General features: G+C 43.0%; 2 protein-coding genes across 4 annotated transcripts in view; both read left to right on the plus strand.

Annotated features, from left to right (window-relative positions):
- The first annotated feature begins 190 nt into the window (after nucleotides 1-190).
- si:dkey-119m7.4 (uncharacterized protein LOC560629 homolog) lies at nucleotides 191-11,517 on the plus strand. The gene is made up of 10 exons (XM_010883044.4): nucleotides 191-853; nucleotides 2,402-2,505; nucleotides 4,545-4,699; nucleotides 4,816-4,984; nucleotides 6,515-6,638; nucleotides 6,926-7,032; nucleotides 7,616-7,827; nucleotides 8,505-8,613; nucleotides 9,243-9,455; nucleotides 9,650-11,517. The coding sequence occupies exons 1-10, from the start codon at nucleotides 455-457 to the stop codon at nucleotides 9,720-9,722; spliced, it is 1,665 nt and encodes a 554-aa protein (XP_010881346.1). The 5' UTR covers nucleotides 191-454; the 3' UTR covers nucleotides 9,723-11,517.
- Nucleotides 11,518-13,909: 2,392 nt separating this feature from the next.
- The window catches only part of fynb (FYN proto-oncogene, Src family tyrosine kinase b), a 55,196-nt gene continuing 46,439 nt past the window's right edge, over nucleotides 13,910-22,666 (plus strand). For all 3 annotated transcript variants that reach the window (XM_029114591.2, XM_029114592.2, XM_029114593.2), the window contains exon 1: nucleotides 13,910-14,093. The gene's annotated coding sequence lies outside the window, so the exon portion shown is untranslated. The remainder of the gene's footprint in view (nucleotides 14,094-22,666) is intronic.

The raw sequence follows: 22,666 nt of genomic DNA on the forward strand, positions 1-22,666 counted from the left end.
GAGTGATAGGGAGAGCAAGCGAGAGAGATAGCGCGTAGAGTTAAACAAATGCAGTCGCTCAGCCATTACAAAGAGCAGCTCCTCCCCTCCGAACCGAGACTCCGCCCCAGGGCCAAGGTCTCTCCCGCCCTCCCTCCCAGCAGAGAACGGTTAGCTAAATTTCTCTGCTAGTTCAGTGCTGGGAGTTCATAACACAGCAGACAGCACCAGCTTGTGCCCAAGGTGTGACTGCAACTAAAGGAGACTTACACAACACAATTAAAACCAGCCTGTGTGCATTCTTCTGAGCTCTGTAGGCTGACAGCTGCCTCTCAGCCTCCTGACTTCTGCTCCACTTTTAGTCCATTCAAAAGTTGCACATTTCTCTGGTGGGAACCTGAGGGAACACAGTTCAGTCGGACCGTGGCATCTGTGGCGATTCATTAGGGTAGCTTTTGTTTTTGGAATAGCAGCCATGGGAAGAAGCCTGAATTTTGATGAGATTCTTTCTGAAATCGGGGGATTCGGCAAGTTTCAGAAGATACTGTACGTGTGGATTTGCCTCCCCCAGATCCTCCTGGCATTCCACATGTTGATCTCGGTCTTCACCGGGGCCGTCCCCCCTCATCTCTGCCGCTCCTCCACCAACTGGCCCTCGGCCTCCGACTTGGGCACCTCCAATTTCAGCGTTGTAACGGGCCCCGAAGGGGACGCCAGCTTTTCCTGCTCTGCGCCCGAGGGGGTCCCTGGCACCCAGCAAGCCCAGCTGAATCAAAGTGCCGCCCAGGCCCTGAGCAATGTCCAAGCCACCCGGGGCTGCCCGGCGGGGTGGGAATTCAGCAGGGAGATCTTTCACAGCACCGTGGCAACCGAGGTAAGTGAGTGGCAGCGTGGGGCAAGGAGGAGGGCTGGCCGGGTGGGGTCCCTCTGTCTCGTGTTGTCAAACGGGATCAGTACCCTCTTTCCCACAATCTCAGCTGAATATATTTGAAGGCCATCTGTGATTTGTTATGTGGAACTCCTATTTCCCTGGAAGCCTTTAGACTGCTATGTAACAGTGTAGTGGTGGTGATATTTGAGCTGTGGCTAGACTGCTGGGAGACTGCACGGTTATGAGATGGACTCCTGTGGTGCAGGCATCCTACATAAGTCCTGGCTTTTGCATTACATTCCCCCCTTGGCTATTACATTTGGACTCGGGACTGGGGGGGTGGGATTAGCAAATATTACTCCGCTCCAAGATAATAAGGGAACACTAAAATCACACATTGGGTCTCGATGAACGAAACATTTTTAAGTTCAAAACCTTTACTGTGCATTGTGTGATTCGTTGAGAACAAAACGACGTAACAACAGTCAGTGGAAACCAAAATCACCGACCGATTCCAACTGTGAATTTCATCATGGCAACTCATAATGTGACTCAGTAGTGTGCATGGACCCCACTTGCTTGTATGTCCTCCCGACAACGTCTGGGCGTGCTCCTGATGAGACGGCGGATGGTGTCCTGGGGGATCTCCTCCCAGACCTGGATCAGGGGATCAATAAGCCCCTGGACAACCTGTGATATACATAATGTTCTCAATTGGATTCAGGTCTGGGGAACGTGAGGGCCAGTCCATGGTTTCAATGTCTTACACACTCTGGCCCTATGAGGCCAAGTATTGTCCTGCGCCAGGAGGAACCCAGGGCCCACTGCACCAGCGTAAGGTCTGACAAGGGGTCCGAGGATTTTAACCTGTTACCTATTAACCGTCAGTGTACCGTTGGCTAGCACATGGAGGTCTGTGTGACCCTCGAAGGATAAGCCTCCCCAGACCATCACTGACTCACCGCCAAGCTGGTCATGCTGGATGATATTGCTGACAGCATACCGCTCACCATGGTGTCTCCAGACTCTTTCACGTCTGTCACATGTGCTCAGTGTGAACCTGCTCTCATCTTTGAAGAGAACAGGGCGCCAATGGCAGAACTGCCAATTCTGGGGTTCTCTGGCAAATTCAATCGAGCTGCACAGTGCTCCCCTTTTTGGGGATTGTCTTGCCGTTGACTCTCCACTGCACCTGTTGTCACTGTTATTTGCACCATGTGACATTGATTCACAATCGCTTATGTTTCCTTCCAGATTGATATCCCTGAAGTTTCATAGACTTTATGTTATACTGTAATGATTGTGTTCCCTTCATTATTTTGAGCATATGTCAATGGATTGTAACCACAGTAAACCAGCGAACATAACAGTAACACAGTGACAGTAACCCACAACTGTGACTGTAACACAGTGATAGTAACAGCAGAATTGTGACCACAATACGCCACATAACACAATGAAAGTAACCATAGTAGAATGTATTGAACAAAGATGGTCTTGCCAATACAACGTAGCTTTTTAACTACTTTGAATCCTTTATGTCCTTGACAGTGGAACCTGGTGTGTGACAACAAAAATCTGAATAACATTGGTTCCTCAATCTACATGTTTGGTCTACTGGTTGGCGCTGTGCTGTTTGGTTCCTTAGCTGATAGGTAAGTCTAAAACAAACATGCATCCCTCACTATTGATACATACAAGGGTGAAACAAAGCAAATTGCAAGAACTAATTAATCTGATGTCACATAGTTATATAACATATTATTCAGCCTATAAAAATCTGTTTAGTTTGAGAAAAAAGTTGGATACTGAAATAATAGACTGTAAATGTAAATGTTGAGCCCAGTAACCACAGCATACTACCTTATCCGTACATTGGAGGGGTGTCATGGCTTGGGCATGTCTTCAGAATGAATTCTGAAGTTTACAGAAACATTGTGTCTTCTAATGTACAAACCCGATTCCAAAAAAGTTGGGACACTGTACAAATTGTGAGTAAAAAAGGAAGGGAATAATTTACAAATCTCATAAACTTATATTTAATTCACAATAGAATATAGATAACATATCGAATGTTGAAAGTGAGACATTTTGTAATGTCGTGCCAAATATTGGAGAGCTACACATTCCAAAAAAGTTGGGACAGGTAGCAATAAGGACGGAAAAGTTAAATGTACAGATAAGGAACAGCTGGAGGACCAATTTGCAACTTATTATGTCAATTGGCAACATGATTGGGTATAAAAAGAGCCTCTCAGAGTGGCAGTGTCTCTCAGAAGTCAAGATGGGCAGAGGATCACCAATGCCCCCAATGCTGCGGCGAAAAATAGTTTCTCCAAGAAAAATTGCAAAGAGTTTGAAGTTATCATCATCAACAGTGCATAATATCATCCAAAGATTCAGAGAATCTGGAACAATCTCTGTGCGTAAGGGTCAAGGCCGGAAAACCATACTGGATGCCTATGATCTTCTGGCCCTCAGACGGCACTGCATCACATACAGGAATGATACTGTAATGGAAATCACAACATGGGCTCAGGAATACTTCCAGAAAACATTGTCTGTGAACACAATCCACCGTGCCATTGTGGCAAAGTGGAAAAGTGTTCTGTGGTCAGACAAATCAAAATTTGAAGTTCATTTTGGAAAATTGGGACGCCATGTCATCCGGACTAAAGAGGACAAGGACAACCCAAGATGTAATCAGCGCTCAGTTCAGAAGCCTGCATCACTGATTGTATGGGGTTGCATGAGTGCGTGTGGCATGGGCAGCCTACACATCTGGAAAGGCACCATCAATGCTGACAGTTATATTCAAGTTCTAGAACAACATATGCTCCCATCCAGACGTCGTCTCTTTCAGGGAAGACCTAGCATTTTCCAACATGACAATGCCAGACCACATACTGCATCAATTACAATGTCATGGCTGCATAAAAGAAGGATCCGGGTACTGAAATGGCCAGCCTGCAGTCCAGATCTTTCACCCATAGAAAACATTTGGTGCATCATAAAAAGGAAGGTGTGACAAGGAAGACCTAAGACAGTTGAGCAACTAGAAGCCTGTATTAGACAAGAATGGGACAACATTCCTATTCATAAAGTTGAGCAACTTGTCTCCTCAGTCCCCAGACGTTTGCGGTCTGTTATAAAAAGAACAGGGGACGCCACACATTGGTAAACATGGCCTTGTCCCAACTTTTTTGAGATGTGTTGATGCCATGAAATTTAAAATCAACTTAATTTTCTCAGTGATACATTTTCTCAGTTTAAACATTTGATATGTCATCAATGTTGTATTCTGAATAAAATGTTGAAATTTGAAACTTCCACATCATTGCATTCGGTTTTTATTCCCAATTGTACAGTGTCCCAACTTTTTTGGAATCGGGTTTGTACAAGCAAATGCCTGCACTATACGGCAAACAGAAGGTAAATAATTTACAAAAACACAAATCCCTAGAAAGGCCAGACCTGGGATGAAGATGAAGAGGGAGTACAGGCTCCAGCTGATGGCCAGTTGTCTTCTGGCTGTGCCAGGTTTTAAGGCCAAATTGTTCATCCAGATATTCCAACTGGTCAAAGATATTTACTTTTCAAAGGTGTACATATGAATGCCGATTGACTTCCTAACCATGTGTTACATTTCCCAGTAATTAAAACCATATAATCTAACTTGTTGCTGTTATTTCAGGTTTGGTCGCAGAAGCATTATCCTGGTTGGTTTGGCGGTTCAGTCAACCTTTGGAGTTGGTGCTGCTTTTGCCCCAAATTTTTACATTTATGTGTTTCTGCGGTTTGTGGTTGGAACAACTATTTCTGCCATCATTATGAATGCTTTTGTTTTAGGTTTGTCTTTCTCTTTTTACCGTCACACACATCAAATATTCCTAAAGTTATTGACCACACTAACGTGATGTGGTGCCGGTTTTATGCGTTCTTTTCTGTTCTGTTTGTGATCCCAGGCACTGAATGGACAGGGTCAAAGCACCGGATGCTTGCTGGGATTATCACCGACTACTTCTTCGGGTTTGGCTACATCATCCTGGCAGGTCTGGCTTACTTGATCAGGGACTGGCGGAAGCTCCAGCTAGCCATCTCGGCACCAGGCTTTCTCTTCATCTTTTACATCTGGTGAGTAGGCGGGGATGCTGAAATAACAGCCTCAAAGGAATTTTTATGTGCAGTTGGAAGGAAGTTTCTATCTTGGACTACCACCATTGCTGACCAAGTTAGTGCAATGACTATAGGTTGAAGCTACATACTGTAGCATACTGTATTAGCAGATACCATAAAATTGCTGTATTTGCTCCTACACTAGTTACTACTAGTTCATAAATCTACCTTTAGCTTCCTTTGTAATGGATGAATGTTCACATTACTTTTGGAAGAAGGGATTTCTATTTTCTGAATGATATGTACACATCGTAAGGACAAAATAACTATATGAAATTAAGTAATGATCAACATTTATGTGTAGGAGGCCTGAATTTCGACTTGTTTGGGTGAGATGATACTTTTGGCAACTGAATGATGGCACAAGGTTGATATGTTATAAGAAATGTAACTTCTTTAGCCATATCTATAGCCGTATCATAATTCAATTCATGCATTTTTTTAAATTGTGTTAAATTATTGTTTTATGTCTATTGAATCATGTATGTCATATTTTCAAATAACTTTTAAACCATTTTGTAATAGTTGATTTCCCTGTACCTTTTTTGTCCCTCAATGTTCGACCTGTGAACCATGGAAACACATTTTAAGATATTTATGTATGTAAACTTTATTCTCTGATTGAGACATCATATAGTTGCCAAAAGTGACATTGCTCACCGATACACCAGACTAGGTCACTTGTAACAAGGCTCATGAAATATTATTGTGGATGAAGGACAGGTGGTATGACTGGTAAGTGTAGCAACATCTTGTCATTGTCTGTGATTGGACCAAAACAACTAAGACGTTTAGTGTCGCACACACAAGTTCTTATTTAATGCAGAGAATGTGTAAAATAATCTCTTATCAAAGGCCTGGCTAAGAATGTGTGTCTTTTAATGTGACCGAAAAACCGCAAGTAAAGACAGAAAGAAAAAGCCTTTTGTTCTGTTGTTCTTCTATTGTCCCTCAAGCAAAAAGGAGAGCCGATGACATCAAGATTCCTGAAACCCTATCAGGCCAACTCTTTGATTACGCTACACCTTTAAATGTGCAATTTGTTTCTAAAAGAACTAAATGTCTCATCTCAGTGACTCCCAATGGATTCAGGAGAGTTGAAGACTGCAGCAGGTCCACCAGGTCAACGTGTGAAGACACACTTTCCAACCTGACATCCTGAGTTAGCGTTAGAGTTCAAATGAGACTGATGAAATCTGGAAACGCTGGACAGTTACTTCCTTGTCATTTGGGAATATATCTACTGTACAGGTGGTATATATAAGGGTGTGAATTGTGCCAAACCAATCTCTTTTTTCTTATTCCACAGTTACTGGGCCGCTGTACCTAAAGTCCTGGCACACGTTCTCCTTCTTGATTACATATATGTATTGTGTTTATCTCTTCTCTGTCTCTTGTTCCCATAGCACCCAACCAGTGGCATTATGGCACAGTACATGGTTGTTTATATGTGTGGCTCAATTGAACACTTCCCTTCTGCATTTTTAGGGTCTTACCAAAGTCGGCGCGGTGGTTAATGGCCAACCAGAGGAACGAGGAAGCCATAGAGCTCATCCGGAAAGCTGCTCTGATAAATAAAAAACCCCTTCAAGAGGACATAGAGATAAACCAGGTCTGTTTTTTTGTTTGTTTGGCAATCATAACTTCACCAGTTAACTTAGCTTTCGTTAATTATTGTGAAATTCTAATTGATAAAACCAGTTGCAAAATGACTGTTTTATGTACATGTAGTGTTGGGAGCAATAGAGCCAAAGCCTGAGTATGTTAAACTGCTTTGGTTATCCTGACACAATGTAGTCACGTGAGAAATGCAAATTGTGGATTTTGATCGACTCAATCCATTGTAGAGAACCATCCCTGTGAAATGCTCACAGCTGTTCTGCTCTTGTTATTTTTCAGGAGTACATAGGCATGGAGAAAATTGAGGGGCAAAGGAAATATACAGTTGTTGACCTTGTCCGTACTCCAAAACTGAGGAGAAATTCACTGATAATGTTTTACTTGTGGTGAGTTTCTTCCTTTAACAAGGCACTAATTATACGAAGATGGGAGTATCAAATGCAGTCTTTCCCAGAGGTAGAATTGTTTGAACTTTCTCCAGGCACATCCACCCTGGAAACAACCTTTGAGGCAAATAACATTTAAGACATCTATATGTAAATTAGGCTTTGTGTTTAAGCCTGAGCGTTGCTAAACATTCATAACATTTCCATATAAGTCACACACCTACTGTAAATTCATCACAGATTGTTTGAGTTGATTGAGGCTTCTCAAGGCCTCAGGTGATTTTGCTTGTTGTATAAGCCATTTGAATGGCAAGATAACACCCAGTGACACTGGAGGAGTAATATTTTAATAGGACATGGCTGCTTCCCAGACGTCTTTTCCTCATTTCCCGTTCTTTTTAACGTTAAAATATTTAATCCGTCTCATCCTGGGTCCTATGGCAATCCATTCTGATTGGTAGACTCGTGGCGAATCAGAGAGGGAAAACAGTGACATTAATTAGTGTTGTCACTGCGGTTACATTAGTGAATCATTAAACCCTACCCCATGATTCAACAGTGGTTTCTCTGTCCGTTGGTCCAGGTTCATTAACGTCATGGTTTACTACGGCCTGTCGCTGAACATCTCCGACTTTGGGGCGAACATCTACCTGACCCAGCTGATCTTCGGCCTGGTGGAGATGCCTGCCCGAACCATCACCCTATTCACCCTGAATCGCTCCCGGAGGATCTCCCAGCTGGCCTTCATGGCTGTGGGCGGGCTGGCCTGCCTACTCAGCGTCTTCATCCCTGATGGTATGCGCCGTTTGTGCTCGGTGTCTGTTGGCCTATGTTGTTTAGACGCACACAGAAAAATACCTGGCAACTCTGAAAATGTTTAAATTAACTATTAAATGAACCCTGTCACTCTCTGAACTAAGCCATGACAAGGACTACACAAGTAGGAAATGTCCTTGTGACTTGGAACTTGCTTTTTGTCTAATGGGAAATGCAAGTCATGTTAGTATTTGGTATACAGTAACTAACCCCTTTTGTTATTGTCAGTTTGTCGCTGGTATAGTCCTGAATGTGGGTTTGTTATTAACAGTGACGTCAGCTTCACACGGCATGCTACTACTTCACCATTTGTAGATACGGTCTCCTGTAGAATGCAGGGATTTTGCAGGGATCAAGAGTTGCTATAGGCACAGCTCAGTTCCATACCCATTCAAACCTCTGACCCAGGGGTTCCCAAACTTAGTTCTGGGGCCTCTCGGGGTGAACATTTAGTGTTTTGCCACAGCATGTCACAGCTGATTGGAGTAATGAATTCACCCCGCCTCTATTCTTTGCGCTATGTAGTGCTAGGGCAGAGATATGACCCATCCACTTCTGGAAGACCCCAGAAACCCTGCTCTAACCCAATCGCTCTTTCTCTTCAATTTTCTTCCCCTCTCCCTCTCTTTCTGTCTCACACACACACACACACACAGATCTGTCCATAATGAGAACTGTCCTGGCTATGTTGGGAAAGTTTGGGATAACCGCCTCCTTATCCATTGTCTACATTTACTCTGCAGAGGTCTTCCCTACTGTCATAAGGTAAGTGCCCGAAAGCCCTGTCATCATGTGTCCCGAATGGCACACCATCCCCTATATAGTGCACTTGGCGCCCTACGGGTCCTGGTCAAAAGTGTTGCACAGCATAGTGAGGAATTGGGTGCCATTTGGAACACACTCTCTGTGTTCTTCTGACTAATGTAACCTGATGATATCTGGTCTGGTTCCCAGCAGGCCTTAACATTAGTCTAAACATCCTTGAAGTTTCTTAAATGACACTTTTTTTTTGTGACCTTAACGTCGCCGAAGGGCTGAGCTGAGGTTTTCTGTGTTTTTCTTTTTAAGCAATCACACGTCTTTTAGGAACAAAAGCCAGTGCGTTCCCCTGGTAGAATATTCTGAATGGATACGACTGCAGGCTTGTCTTTCAGTGAGTGGTACCGCCCTGAGTCCAGCCATTCATGCTGTTCATACTGTTCATCGGATTCTTGAAACATACAGCCCTATGTTTTCCATTAGGTTTCCGCCACTCTCTGACACAAACCATGGCAGTAAAAAAGGGGCCAGTTAGACTACAGCTGTTAATTGTTTGCGAATGCACATTCTTAATTACAGTGCTGTGACAGTGTGGAGTTATTTTGGCTGAACCGGTCTCCCCATGTGCTCCACAGGCAAAGTGGAATCGGTATGGGCTCCATGTGTGCCAGGCTAGGGGGAGTCCTGGCGCCCGTTATCTACCTGCTGAGGGGTGTGAATAAGAATGCTCCCATGGTGCTGTTTGGACTGTGTTCTCTGGTGGGGGCAGCCCTGACCATGCTACTGCCTGAGACGGCCAACCAGCCGCTGGCTGACACGATCGAGGATGTGGAGGGATCCAGCATCAGGTCTGAACCCGAATCTCGGCCCGCTGAAGGGGAAGAGATACTTGTCTCTTTTACATAATGTACACTTTAGTTCTTGGTGTTTCTTAGTCAGTGTTCTGCTCTGGAGATGCAGCCTTTATGATTTGACTGTACTAGGGTAACTGGTTCATGTAATGTTAAAGGTAATCTAATGATAGTCTCATATCTTTTCTCAGACATCCAAAACTGAAGAACCAACAGGTGGAACAAGGCACCAGTCAGGCCCCACTGAAACTTTGTGACCTGTGATATTGTCTGCTGGATACTTGTGAGGGAAGAGACCATAACTCCAGGGAACTCAGCTGTGCATTGTGAGATATCTGCTAAAAAGTACCTCCGCCAAGATGTCGCTTGTAAAGCTATTGGCTGTTTTTAACATGCAACGATTGATGTCACTGAACAGGCATTTTTCCGATTTAGCTCAGCTTTATTATTTTTTCATATTGAGTTATGAGGTATGTTTTTTTTATAGTGATGACCCTACTATATTGTGACACTAGTACTGTTTATTTATGGACCAAATTGTCATGGTATGTCAAGGACACACACTTATGTGGTGCCGATAGCCTTGTGTTTTTTTTAACCTACATGTCTTTGGCAGTGCATCCCTCTTCCTGAACCAGAGCCTGCTCACATCACTGCCTGTTATCGATAGGTCTTCCTGGGAGCCTTGCTTATCAGACTAACCCCCCGACCCACCCTAATTACCACTCATCAGGTTAAGGTGTTTTCTCAGTTTTAGCCCCAAAGTGACTTGCAGGTCATCATGCAATGTAATTTGGTATAAACCAGGACAACAACACAGGGCAACTGCCACACAGTGTGTTTTTATATGGAAATGCTTGCCATCTGCCTGCCATTGTGAAAACAGCCTTCTAAACTCAAGTAGCCAGTGTCAGGTACTGGCCACATCTCAGAGCAGATGGGTCATACTCATGAAACTGACATTGGACCAAACAATTCTTTGTTCTTTTGCACAAAATGTCCACTGGTATCACTGAGATTAGCCTCTTATACATTGATCACCTATAATTTAAATTTTATCACGATTTATACACAATTGTCAGTCTTGCATCAAGTCCCAAAAACAATTTATAAGCCAGTGAATTTTTATACAGTGATGTAAAAGCTGAAGTAAAGAATTAGAAGACAGTAAACAATATCCCCAAAAATCTCCTCAGAGGGATCATTTATTTTCCCTCCATTAATGGTTGCAACATACCATTAAAACTGCCTTTTCCTGAGTCACCTAGAAATGCTGTGGTGTCTGCAGACCTTACAGGACAGTGATGCCCTTGTAAGACTGGGATGGATGGACTTAATGATGAACCGACGACACTGTAGCCCCAGTTAGAGAGCTCTCCCTTCAGACATCTGTGTTGCATAAACACACTTTATATCACACATGTTGTTCAAGAAAATATATTGTGGCGCCTAAAAGGGGTTGAAAACAGAAACCAGTAATATTAGTCTTGTTACAACAACAAGAAATATTGAGATTTTGTTATGACGCGGTTTCTCTGTGGTGGGTTTAGATGGGATCTTCATAATGATAGATGGTGAACCACAGAGCATGATTTAACAGGCAGGATTTTTTTGTTGTTGCCAGTGCATGGCTTAGGAGAGCAAAGCCACAAGTTCTATTTTTTGGATGTAGTACAGTGTTTGTTTTGCAGTCATGTGACCTTTTTTTATATGGACTGTTTAGTGACAGTGGAACCAACAGGACGATGTTTTGTTACTAATCACTGCCACCTTCTGGAAGAAGGTGGTAAATGCGTCTTGTCCTGCATCAGCTGCTATTTATAAGTACTGTAACGAAGCACAAACATGACCAGAGTCATTATATATTAAATAAAAATAGCTTGCATTTTACTTCATATGTTACAACTTGTGTTCTTCCAAAATAGTGTTTGGTGAAATCTGTACTTTTCCGTGCAATATACGTTTGTGCCTTTGTTCCCTATTTACCAGAATGACATAAGTGGAGAAGTTTAATCAATGCTGTGAAAAAGTCCCAAAAGTCAACTTAATAAAATGTTACAATACAGTTGTGTTTACACAGTATTTGTTACTCCGTGTGTGACAAAGAGCCTGTGTTTAGACTTGTTTTCACCAAAAACAAACGACTCCACTGAATGAGTATTTGGCTCAGTCGTTCACCGTGGCATGTCAATGATTCACTGGCCAAAGGGACGTCAGACAACAACTGGCATTTCAATTAGTCTACAATGGAGGATCCTGAGCAACAGCTGCATGCCCACCCCCCACCCCCCAGCCACCAACACACTGCAGCCAGAGAGAATGGCTGCACTATACTGGCTCTGTGTAGCTTTGACTAAATGTTTTATGGTTGTAGTGGCATTGTCTGTGGTCTGACGAGCGCATTAGGGTTACTGTCACTGACAAAGCCCAGAAGGATTGTTAGATATTACAAAGACTTAAGAAACAAAGGTGGAGCTGTAGACACGCGCGTCTCCGTGGAATGTCATGCCAGCACTGACGTTTGCTCTGCAACTGTGCTGAGATTCTACCGGCTGTGTTTTTAAAATATAAATTAAAAGCGTGGAATTACAGTGAGTTCAGTTTTGGCTATTGCCTATGCGATTACATGCTAGTATGCAACCACATTGCTATATGTGTTTCCTGTAGTTTAGTAACTTTAGTAACTACCAAGTCATTTTGGTGACCAGGTAAAAAATTTGAGTATTGTGAACTACTAATTGCAGTCTTTAAGCAGCAGAGGGCGCCCCCGAACACAATGGATGTCAGAGGGCAGTCCTGTCAAAATGGCCTCAGTGGGGCTGCCCAGGCTGGAACAGCTATAAAGGCTTAGATATACATGAGACCTTTATCCTTCTTTATTATTTATAAAATACAGTGTCCTCTTATTAAAGAAACCACAAAGTTAATTCCAAAAAAATTGACTTTCCACAGCCAAGCAATGCAGAACATTAAAATGAGGGAGGCAAATTACAAAGTGGCATATTGCTTTCCGTTTTGTGTAAGGAGCCTATGGACCTTTTATTCTAGGCTACGGTTAAAATGAACGGATCCATGCAATGTCTGAATAGGGTGACATGAACATTGTTTATGTCCAAGTGGGCATGTCATGGCCCTTCCAACAAACTGACAGCACATCAGGATTTTATTGGAGGGGCCATTGCATGTGCCCTTGTGTTGTACTGATCCTCTCAAAAGCGGACATGGATTTCACTACTACATTTTTATTTAGGCTGTATTTGGCGGTGTAGGCATAGAAACTGTCAGTAAAGATAGTTGCTCAGTGAAACTTTGTTATTTGGCGAGTAGCTTTCTGGGCAGAAGGCCTGCAAGCAACTTGCGACTGACTGATTTACTAACCACCTTGCACTGTAATAAAAACCGACTCATTGTTATCTGTAGATCGGTCAGTCAAAATTGACCCATGATACAAATGTGATTTTGATCCTCTCGAACAAGGCATGGCTGGCATGGTTGCATTCCACCGCTCAGACATCTCAATGTGTCAACCAATGTTTGATGAGCCTCTTTCCCGCCTACTTCATCTCCCCAGGCATTTTCTGTATTGACAGACATATATACAGTATACAGTGGGTGCTGATGAGCATGTAAGATAATGGGATGTGAGAGGTGGGTATATCCTATTCATTAATTTACAGCTGATGGCCTATCTTATATACATCCATTCAGTTATAGGGGGAGGAGCCAAGTAGCATGATGTAGGGTGTGTAGTGATGTTAGACACTGTGGGGCTTTAATGCATTAGATAATAGCCTGAAGAAGGCTATTAAAAGACAGTTTTTGTTACGGAATTTGTGTAATATGTACCTTAATCAGTGTTACCACCTTCAAATAATTCTCTCCAGTGGGATGGGGTCTCTTTTAAAGGAAAAACCTTAGCTAATCACACCCTTTCAGTATGTAATTAAATCCTTATTTACCTAGAAATGTTTCAAATCATTAAGCTACCGTACTGTTTCGTTTAGAATGTGAACAGGCACCCAAATACGTTGAAGTACATACATGAAATCATCTATCGACATCTTTTGGAAAATGCAGTGGCCTTACCCCACCCAAACACAATTCTCGAGCATGTTAATTGATTGAACTAATTACAGTTTACCATTAAGATTGACTATTCTTTAGCAGCTTGCCGTGTGAATTACTGTTGCTCTGCCTCATCCTCAATTTTGAATGTTCATTACGACCAGCTATGTCTTATCCTAGGCTACACGCCGAACGAATCTCATGCAATGGAATTATAATACATTTAATGTAATAGCCTAAATGCAACATCAATGCTTTCCCTGAAGGCCTATAGTTTACTGACTTCATGCTACATACCCGTAACCTGTAAATCCCCCGTTCTTCGCTCCTGGCATCATCCACCCATGCAATTGGCTGGCGGTGTTGTCAATCACTCCACTGTTCCCGTTAGTTTCATTGTGGCCCTGCAAAGACAACACCATCATCCTCAACATCTACGGCGAGTGAGACTGCAATTAGATCGCAAAGGATTTGTGTAGACTAATAGGCTTTTATTGTTACAAAAAGAAGCATCTCATGTACAACTGCAATGGAATACATTCTTCCGGTTAATTAGAAGCCTTCGAATTGGTAAGGAACCAACATTTTTGATTTTACTGTTCTATTTCTGTTGAATCGCCCCAATGCGAAAGGAATTACTTTGATTTTATCAACGCTTTATTGTAACGGTAAAGGGGTTCAATTTGGTGTGTTTGGGTTTGGATTACGGGTTTTATCTCGTCACTGTAGCTATTGAGATGTTAACGCAAAGCTATTTCAAAAACTGATTTTGCCTTAAGAACGGTCGGATTGCATTCGCGGAAATATAGTATCCTGCCCTCGAACGCCTTATGTCATGTGTATTCATTAGACATGGAATCACTATGCTGTGTCTGCAAAAATAGTCAACCTTCAGTGCCTTGTCGCATTCAGTGCGTGAATTTGGAATAAACCATTCAGCGCTAATAGTCATAACCTTCCATATTAACATGCTATCTCATTCATTCATTCGTAAATGGCATCATGGTTAACTAGAATGTAGCAAATTATCCTATGTAGGTTAGGCTAAATGGCTTTCTTGTTGTTTTCTGTTCCATATACTGGAGTACTAGTCAATCGGTCAACAAGGTTGTAGTAACTTGTTAAGACCAGTGATCCTACAGAATGCTCTGCTCGTGTCTGTTACCAGCTAGAATTCCTTCATCTATTTTGATTGATTTTGAATAGGCCTAATTGCTATTTATGTGTTTTTCAAACGATCTAAATGGGTTGGATATATCCTACATACTCCTGGAAATATACTTATTTTAGAATTAACCAACCCATTGTTGTTGAATTGGCTACCAACTGCCACTTTCCTTAGCAAATTCCTGTCAGTTTTGTGGTTGAGCTCCAGATGTTTCTAAAAGATAATAAGCATCTTTCTTAGAATCTACTCATGATTGATGCACTTGTGCTATTTCAGCTGTGAATGTTAGAATGAAACTAACTTGTTGTTATTACATAACAGTGGTGTAATTATTACATAGCACTTGTAATTGTTGAATTTTGCTTAATGTCCCTAATTCTACAGATAGCATGTTTATGGATTTGTATCTAGCATGTTTCTTGTACAATTACAGTATATTTGTTCAATTGCTGTCCTACACTGTCTGAAGGTTTGGTCAAAAACTGGTGTCTTAGAAATGTGTTCTTGGTGTAGATAGCGCTTTTGGTTTGTATCATGCTTTTCCGGTAATATCTTAGTATTATCTTAGTAATATCTTGTCATAGTCATCTTGTTTTAATCTTGTGGTTATATCCTGCTTCGCTAATATCTTACTCTTCGGCTTCAGTGATGTACAGCTCATTATTTTAGTAAAGAATGCTCAGACATCAGTCTAGATTCATATTAGGAAGCTTGCTGACATGGCTTGCCATATATCTTTCACAGAAAAGCTGCTTGAATTACAACGGCCCGTATAGCTGGCTTGATTTCAGGCATCAGGTATGGATGCAGGGTATTGGTGTTTGCTATGAAAGGCTGTCTGCAAAGTGCTCAGACAGTTGTTTTGCAGGATCCATAAAGGTTACCTTGGAAACCAAAGTAAGCTCTGTGCATCTTAAAATAATAATCTTACAAAGAGGCTGCACAAACAAACCAAGTCAACATCTTCACAACGTTACTTTCCGGTGATGCAGTGGTTGAAGAAGTTTAGAAGTGATGTTTCTCTTGGTTCATTTCACCACAAAATTTAGCAACAACTTAGCTGTCTCCGTGAAGTTCGGAATAAAGTTTTGTAATTTTTTGTCATGGATGTTTTGTAGACATCTTGGAAAGGACAAGTGCATGCTGCTCTTGTCAGAATCACCTTACCTACAGGGCAAAGCTGTTTTAGGCCATTTAATCTGATATTAGATCAATTACAGATTTCTCTGTGTAATTCACTGCTTGGCACTTGGAGCCCAGTTAGTCTGCATACAGTATATGAAACTAGCCAGAAAGACATCAGCGAGCTCTTACTTCCTTCAGTCTCATTCTTCTGCTGGAGAGAGAGGGTTGCCAAATCACCATGTTGCTTCTCGCTGTTGATCCTGTGACAGCATGGTATGCTGCTACTCTCTGCTGTTACACCACAGAGTGACAAACAGCACTGATCTACATGCTCGTACAGTAGATCACACTGTATGCTGGTACCTTTGGACCAGCCTGTGTCTATAAGGTGTCTTTATTTAAGCTGGGATGCTTGGGTTTACAGCCTGCCCAACATTATTGTATGTGTGGGCTTCATCTTGTCAGGTTGTTGTATGGGCATTTTTAGGGTTGATGTATTGGTTGGTTTAATGTATGATTGATTGAATGGTTAGTTGGGTGGTTGATTGGACAGTTAGTTGGTTGGATTGATAGTAGGATGGTTCGTTTTTGGATGGTTGGTTTGATGGTTAGTTGGTTTGATGGTTAATTGGTTAGTGGGTTTGATAGTCTGGTGGTTATTTGCATTTGTAGTTTCTTGGCTAGTTGCTTTGATAGTTGTTTGATTAGTTGGTTTGATAGTTAGTTGGTTAGATGGTTTGATTGTTATTTGGTTAGTTGGTTTGATAGTTATGTGGTTAGTTGTTTTGATAATTATTTGTTTAGTGGGTTTGATAGTTACTTAATTAGATGGTTTGATAGTTATTTGGGTAGTTGGTTTGATAGTTACTTGGTTAGATGGTTTGATAGATATTTGGGTAGTTGGTTTGATAGTTATTTGGTCAGTTGGTTAGATGGTTTGATTGTTATTTGGTTAGTGGGTTTGATAGTTACTTGGTTAGATGGTTTGATAGTTACTTGGTTAGATGGTTTGATAGATATTTGGGTAGTTGGTTTGATAGTTATTTGGTCAGTTGGTTAGATGGTTTGATTGTTATTTGGTTAGTTGGTTTGATAGTCATATGGTTACTGGGTTAGTTGGTTTGATGGATGTAGGCATAACACATCCCAACCACGTTGTATTCCATTTTCACAATTTGCAATTACACAGAAAGACAATCTGTTACTCAGATTGTCAGTGCAGAAGAACGCCAAACAAAATCCATTAGCATTGCAAATTTAAACAAACCCTACAACCCTATGTACTATGGGACTGCTTGGAACAATTTCCACAGAAAATGTTAAAGAGCAGTGCAGATGTTTTTATGTCACCACATTTTATCTAATCTTGGTTTAAAGGGGGAAACCGCAAATTTACAAAAATGTGTCTATGTGCCTAAACCTTCCTGACTGAGACTGTCAACATGAGTACCGCTTTGACTCACGGAAGGTATGGTGGAGCTTCAGCAAGAACTAGATGATACACTCATCCTGCTCACTGTAAACCTGCATGCTTCTTTGTTGAACACAGTTGACAGAACACAAAACAAAGCTTTCTGTGACAGCCAACATTCTGAATTGGGGAAATACGATGGGTCACAATTTCACATTTTCTGAGATTTCTGCGAGACTTCAAAACCCCTTGTGTAGGACAGCACATGACAAGGCATCAAACACATCACCCAAAAACGGCAAGCCGTTTACTAAGCCTCTTGGTCAGAAGACATTCCTGTCTTTGCTTGTCCTTCCGTAGTCTAAACCAATGCAACACGCTTTTTCAATAAAACATCTGCATGCCATTCTGAAATGTATCCGTATCAAATAATTCCCTGTCTCCAATAACTACCATGAATACACAGAAAACAGTCCCATGTTGGGTCTACCAACTCTTTGACACCGAGTTTTAGGCACACAGACACATCTGCAACGTTTCCCATTTCTCCACTTTTAAATATTTACTAAGGACATTCGAACATGTGGGCATATTTAATGTGGTGTCAGCTGCAATGTGACGCATGAAGTTTGAATACTCTTGGTTATTCAACTACTTCAACCAAAGTAGATAAACGCCTTGTTGCAGAATGCTAATCGGTGGCTTATGTGTACCATATAGACATGTATTTTTAAGGACATGTGGTGTACTCATTCTGGTGGATCCTGTGTAAATTCAGTGAACTCAATCAAGCATATTCTATATTTGCTTATACTCCAGTGTTGAGGTGGAAAATGGTTAGACTTTCTTTATGCTAAACACATAGGTTGGCCCCTGGATATTATGACTGCACTGTAGTCACACTCTTTTGTGACACGCCCTGCTCCCTCACCCTCTGACAGCCATTTTGAACCGAGTCTGCTTTGCGTCCCGCGCTGAGGTAATCACACAGCCGCGTCTCTGAGCCCACGTTCAGTTGGATGTGGCGCTCGCGTGTCAGTCGCCTCCCCTGGCCTCCGACCTCAGCAGGCTCTCTGTGTTCGGCATCAGACCAGCGCTCTGGAGTCTTATACAACAGCCGTGTTGTTCTCTGTGTCACAAACCCAGGAACGGGAGATGAAATGATTCTGCATGTGTTCACTGGTTCTGTGTCTTAAGTTTACTTTGTGCTGACTTACTGATGGACTCCGTTCAACTGCTTTTCACAGATGAGTAAATGTTTAGCCACGCGCGAACGGCAAGTATGATGGGACCTAGCGGTCTCTGCGGCGTGTCGACATGAAGCTCGGCGTTCGTGTGACTCCCTCCATGTGAATTATCCTGCGCATCTTTGTGCTGTTTGTGCCTTTGTCTTCTGAAAGGCCAGTGTGTTCCCTGCGTTACATCTCGTCAACCCCACGCCCCAGAATTGAAAATGTTAGAAAGAATACGACTGAAACACCATCTCTCTGGATCATGGTCGTAACGCTATCATGGGATGAAATGATGTGTGGAAGTAAATATCGTTGCATGAAAGCCAGTCAAAACAGGCTTTGGACTCGGGACTATGGAGATGACCATCTTGGGAATTTTCCTTCAAAGGAATTAAATTAGCTGGAACTATTTGTCTAACATCAAGTCCCCTGAGCCAGAGGCTGATCATATCACACACCACTCCCTTATCAACACACACACAACACCTGGCCTTGTGTGTGTTTGTATGTGCGCGTGTTTGTATGTGTGCGTGGGTGCATGCGCGCATGTGTCTGTGATTCTATCGTTAATTCAAGGCAATAGAATAGAGCTGTGACGTGAAACGTTTCAACATCGACCGCACTCACCAATATGATATCTGTTCATTATGTAGTCTATGCTGTAGAAATAGTTTAAAATGAAAAACGTTTTCAAATCTAATTGCTAGTGGGAGATTTGATGGCTTCAACCATCAAATCAGTAGTTGTAGCTTAATGGATGATAATGAACAATAACACAGTAGTGTGTGTTAATGTAATACACATATCATTGTATTTATTTCTACTGCATCAATTCAGGAAATTTGTCAAGAAATCTTTTTTTTTTCTTCTTTCTACATCACCCAGCATTATTTTGTTAATTTAGAGTAAAATGGGTTTGAGAGCATCAGTACGGCCCCATGGCTTCCCAAATAATGGTCCTGATTGGTTTCTATTTTAATCTTCTCTATATTTAATCTCTCAAACGCCTCTCAAATGTGCCTTTCGGCTTCAATAAAGGCCTGCATTCAGGAGTATTGCATTGTAATGGGATTCTACTGTGCAAACAGCCAAGACTGTATTTAAGATGATGTTGCTAAATAGGTACATGGATTCCACCAAGCTAAACGTTCTTACCATTGCACAAGTTTTCAGGCCGCAATGGTTGGTTCTCATAATACACTGCAATCTGGACGACAAGCCAAAAACATTTCAAGCTAGCTCTGCAGGGAGCTTATGGTACAATTTTAACTCGGTTTCAATGGCAAGTCGATCTCCTTCTCGGACCCTCCCTCCATTATGCCCCAAAGGGTTTTTGTTTAAAGGGATATCTGTGTAATATATCTGGTGGTAACATTGTTGTGACCTGTTTGTCTAGAGGGATAGTTACTTCATGAGTTTGAACACTGATAAATAGCATACATTTGAATGGATTAAGGCACCCCCCCCCCCCCCCCCCCCCCCGGCAAAAGAAAGCATGAATCACGTGGGAGGTGCATTCCAGCTGAACAAGAGAACGTAAAGAGGATAGAGAACAGTATGTTTGGTAATTTATTAATGATATACTGCCCTGATGTCAAGTGTTTGCATTTTCAGGGGAAAACAAAACTGAATCTGTGTGCTCTGTGATTGTGTCCTCGGGTAGTTTCCATGCATATTTAAATTGTCCTATGTATTTCTTACAGTAGCTGGGTTTAATGTCTTGCAATATGCTCAGTCAGAACAATAACTCCCTGTGCTCCGAGCAGAGATTTCGATCAAAGGCACTGGCACTCTACGTGATACAGAAGCCGTTGTGAATCTGTGATGTAAATGGCGTCTGTACTAATAGTTCTCACGTCCCCTCCGCTGAAGTTCGGCCCCTGTCTGAGCTCCCTGCGAGCTCACCACGCGAGCCTCTTTGGCCCACACACTGGACTGCACCAATAAGAGGCAGTGCTCTTCCCTGTCAGTGTAAGTTGTGGAATGCAGTGGTACAGTGAAACAGCACTGCAGTCGCCCAGCCGTATTACACTCGGTTATGTGGTGTCTTAGCAGTGGCTGCCTGCCATGCATACCCAATCTGATATAGCACAGCAGTGCAATCTTTATAATGACCCGGGGTCCAGAGTCCACAGCAACCGAAACCCCTGGCCCCTCGTCACCGTGGTAATGATGCCAGGGTGTAGAAGTGAACGACAGGTGAAAGTAGCTCTGTCTCCGCGCGGCGTCTGTCTGCCCTCCACGCTCCTCTCTGTTGCTTCTGCAGCATCATTTTCCTGCAATGCTGATGCAGCTACTGGGTTGGGGAGGGGGCTGGCGGGGGCGGGCCTGCCAATGAGACGCCCCGGCCTGCTGGCTGGTAAAACACACTGTGCCCCACATTCAGACTCCCCTTTCTCATCGGCATAAAGCAATATTGGCAAAAGCACGACACCTCACCCTTTAGGAAGCCCTGGTTAACTTCGATGTGGCCTTAAGCCAGAGTTTATGTTAATTTCTTTCTCTTTAATTGCCGTAGTGGGAGAGCAGTGGCAGGTCTCGGTGTAACACGGGTTTATTTCACATTTTAGAGGGAATCTCATTTTGACATTGCTACGCTGCATGCTGAGTGGTAACGGTTACAAGCGCCTGTCTGTGCTGCACATTTCCCCAACGCCGGGTGAACGTACAGTCTCACCGCAGTGTATTATGCCAGGCTACGTTTGTCATTCGAAAAACCATTAAACTCTGACCTTTCATTCGGAGTAATCCACTGCCTCCTCTATGTCCGCATTAATCCTCCTACAAACACACTTTTCCATCTGAGGCATTCGGCCTGCGCACGGCCTCCGTTGGGGCCAGGGACGATATTCACCGCGAGGATGTTCGCCCGCATTAAGCCATCGTGCCTGCGTCTGTCGGACAGCCGGTCCCAAATGGCGCTCCCCATGTCGTCCACTCCTGCTGATCCGAGCCCGTAGGTTTCTGTTCTGAAGCAGTGCACTCTAAGGAACCGTTTGGCGTTTTGGGACACCGCCAGAGAGCCTCTGCGTGAAGGCTGTCTGCTGGGATACGCTCCTGACCTGTCGGCCACATCTGTCTGAGTGGTGGGGGAGCGGGGCTCAGTTCTCCTGGTGCTCAGTGCTGGAGCATTTCTGAGGTACCCCTTTGTGATTACGAGTGGTCCCACGTCTGTCACACGAGACACGCCGTGATGTCACGGTGCATATACTGTCAACACTGGCCGAGCGACCGGCCCCTCGGCCTTCAGAAATAAAGCCGTGAAATGGACAGGGTTCAAAGCTGGCCCGGGAGGATGTGCACGTGGAGCCACTCCTCCGTCAGCTCCGGCTCAACACTCATCCGGCCCAGGGAAGAGCTGCGGTAGGAATGACTGAGCTTGTTGTGCCCGGCCAGTCATGTGGTCTGCGTTGGGCTGAATGACTCCCCCGCAGGCCTCAGCCTCAGTGCCATTATGTTTTATTTGAGGGGCTGAGGATGAAAAGAGAGCCAGCTCTGCTCTGCCTCTAGGCTGGGGTGGGGGTGGGGGGGGGGGGGGGTAGAGTTCCCCTCACTCAGAGATCACGGCATGCTGGGAGCTCGTCGCCATGGCTGCCCAGTGCCTAGACAGACGGAGTGGACTCAGGCATGTGGAATGGCTAAATGGCAATTTTCTGCCAGTGTAGGGGGCAGAAAATCACATGTTTGACATCCACACACAGAGCACTGCCAGTGTATTTCTGGGCCTCCCTCTTACTTTCATCCACATACACCCAAAATAGAATAGCTCACCAAACCTTTAATTTGAAGGTGAAATACTTGTATTCCAGTATGGTAAGGCATAATACTACTCTATAAAGTGTACATTTTTGTCCCTTTGTCTCCAAATTAGATGACATTCAATTATTTTGAGGTTTTGACCAAGAAATCTATTTTTGCATTTTCCATGCCACTTCATCTTTTAGCAAATGTAATACCAGACACAATCAACATTTCAGCCATCTGTCTGTGATTTCTTTGTAATACATCTCCCAAGTAGAGAATGAGGAATGGCTCTAATATATGATGTCACCCAGCATTCAAGAACAATAGCAGAAAACAATGGTTCAAAAGAAGTCTAATGTGGGAGTGAGACAAGCCTGATTATTGCCTGTCTATACCCATATCAGAAAATACTATACTGTATTATAAACCATGGGGTTAAGACCCTGTATGCTGATTGGATGAC

Source organism: Esox lucius, chromosome 18 (assembly GCF_011004845.1).
Source record: "Esox lucius isolate fEsoLuc1 chromosome 18, fEsoLuc1.pri, whole genome shotgun sequence".
Classification (NCBI taxonomy): Eukaryota; Metazoa; Chordata; class Actinopteri; order Esociformes; family Esocidae; genus Esox; species Esox lucius.

Bases quoted from the DNA above. Each gene is read 5' to 3' on its own strand.
- si:dkey-119m7.4 (XM_010883044.4), top strand. From the start codon at position 455: ATGGGAAGAAGCCTGAATTTTGATGAGATTCTTTCTGAAATCGGGGGA. The intron at 7,033-7,615 runs GTGAGTTTCTTC...CCGTTGGTCCAG, and splicing joins CTGATAATGTTTTACTTGTG to GTTCATTAACGTCATGGTTT. The intron at 9,456-9,649 runs GTCTGAACCCGA...ATCTTTTCTCAG, and splicing joins GTGGAGGGATCCAGCATCAG to ACATCCAAAACTGAAGAACC.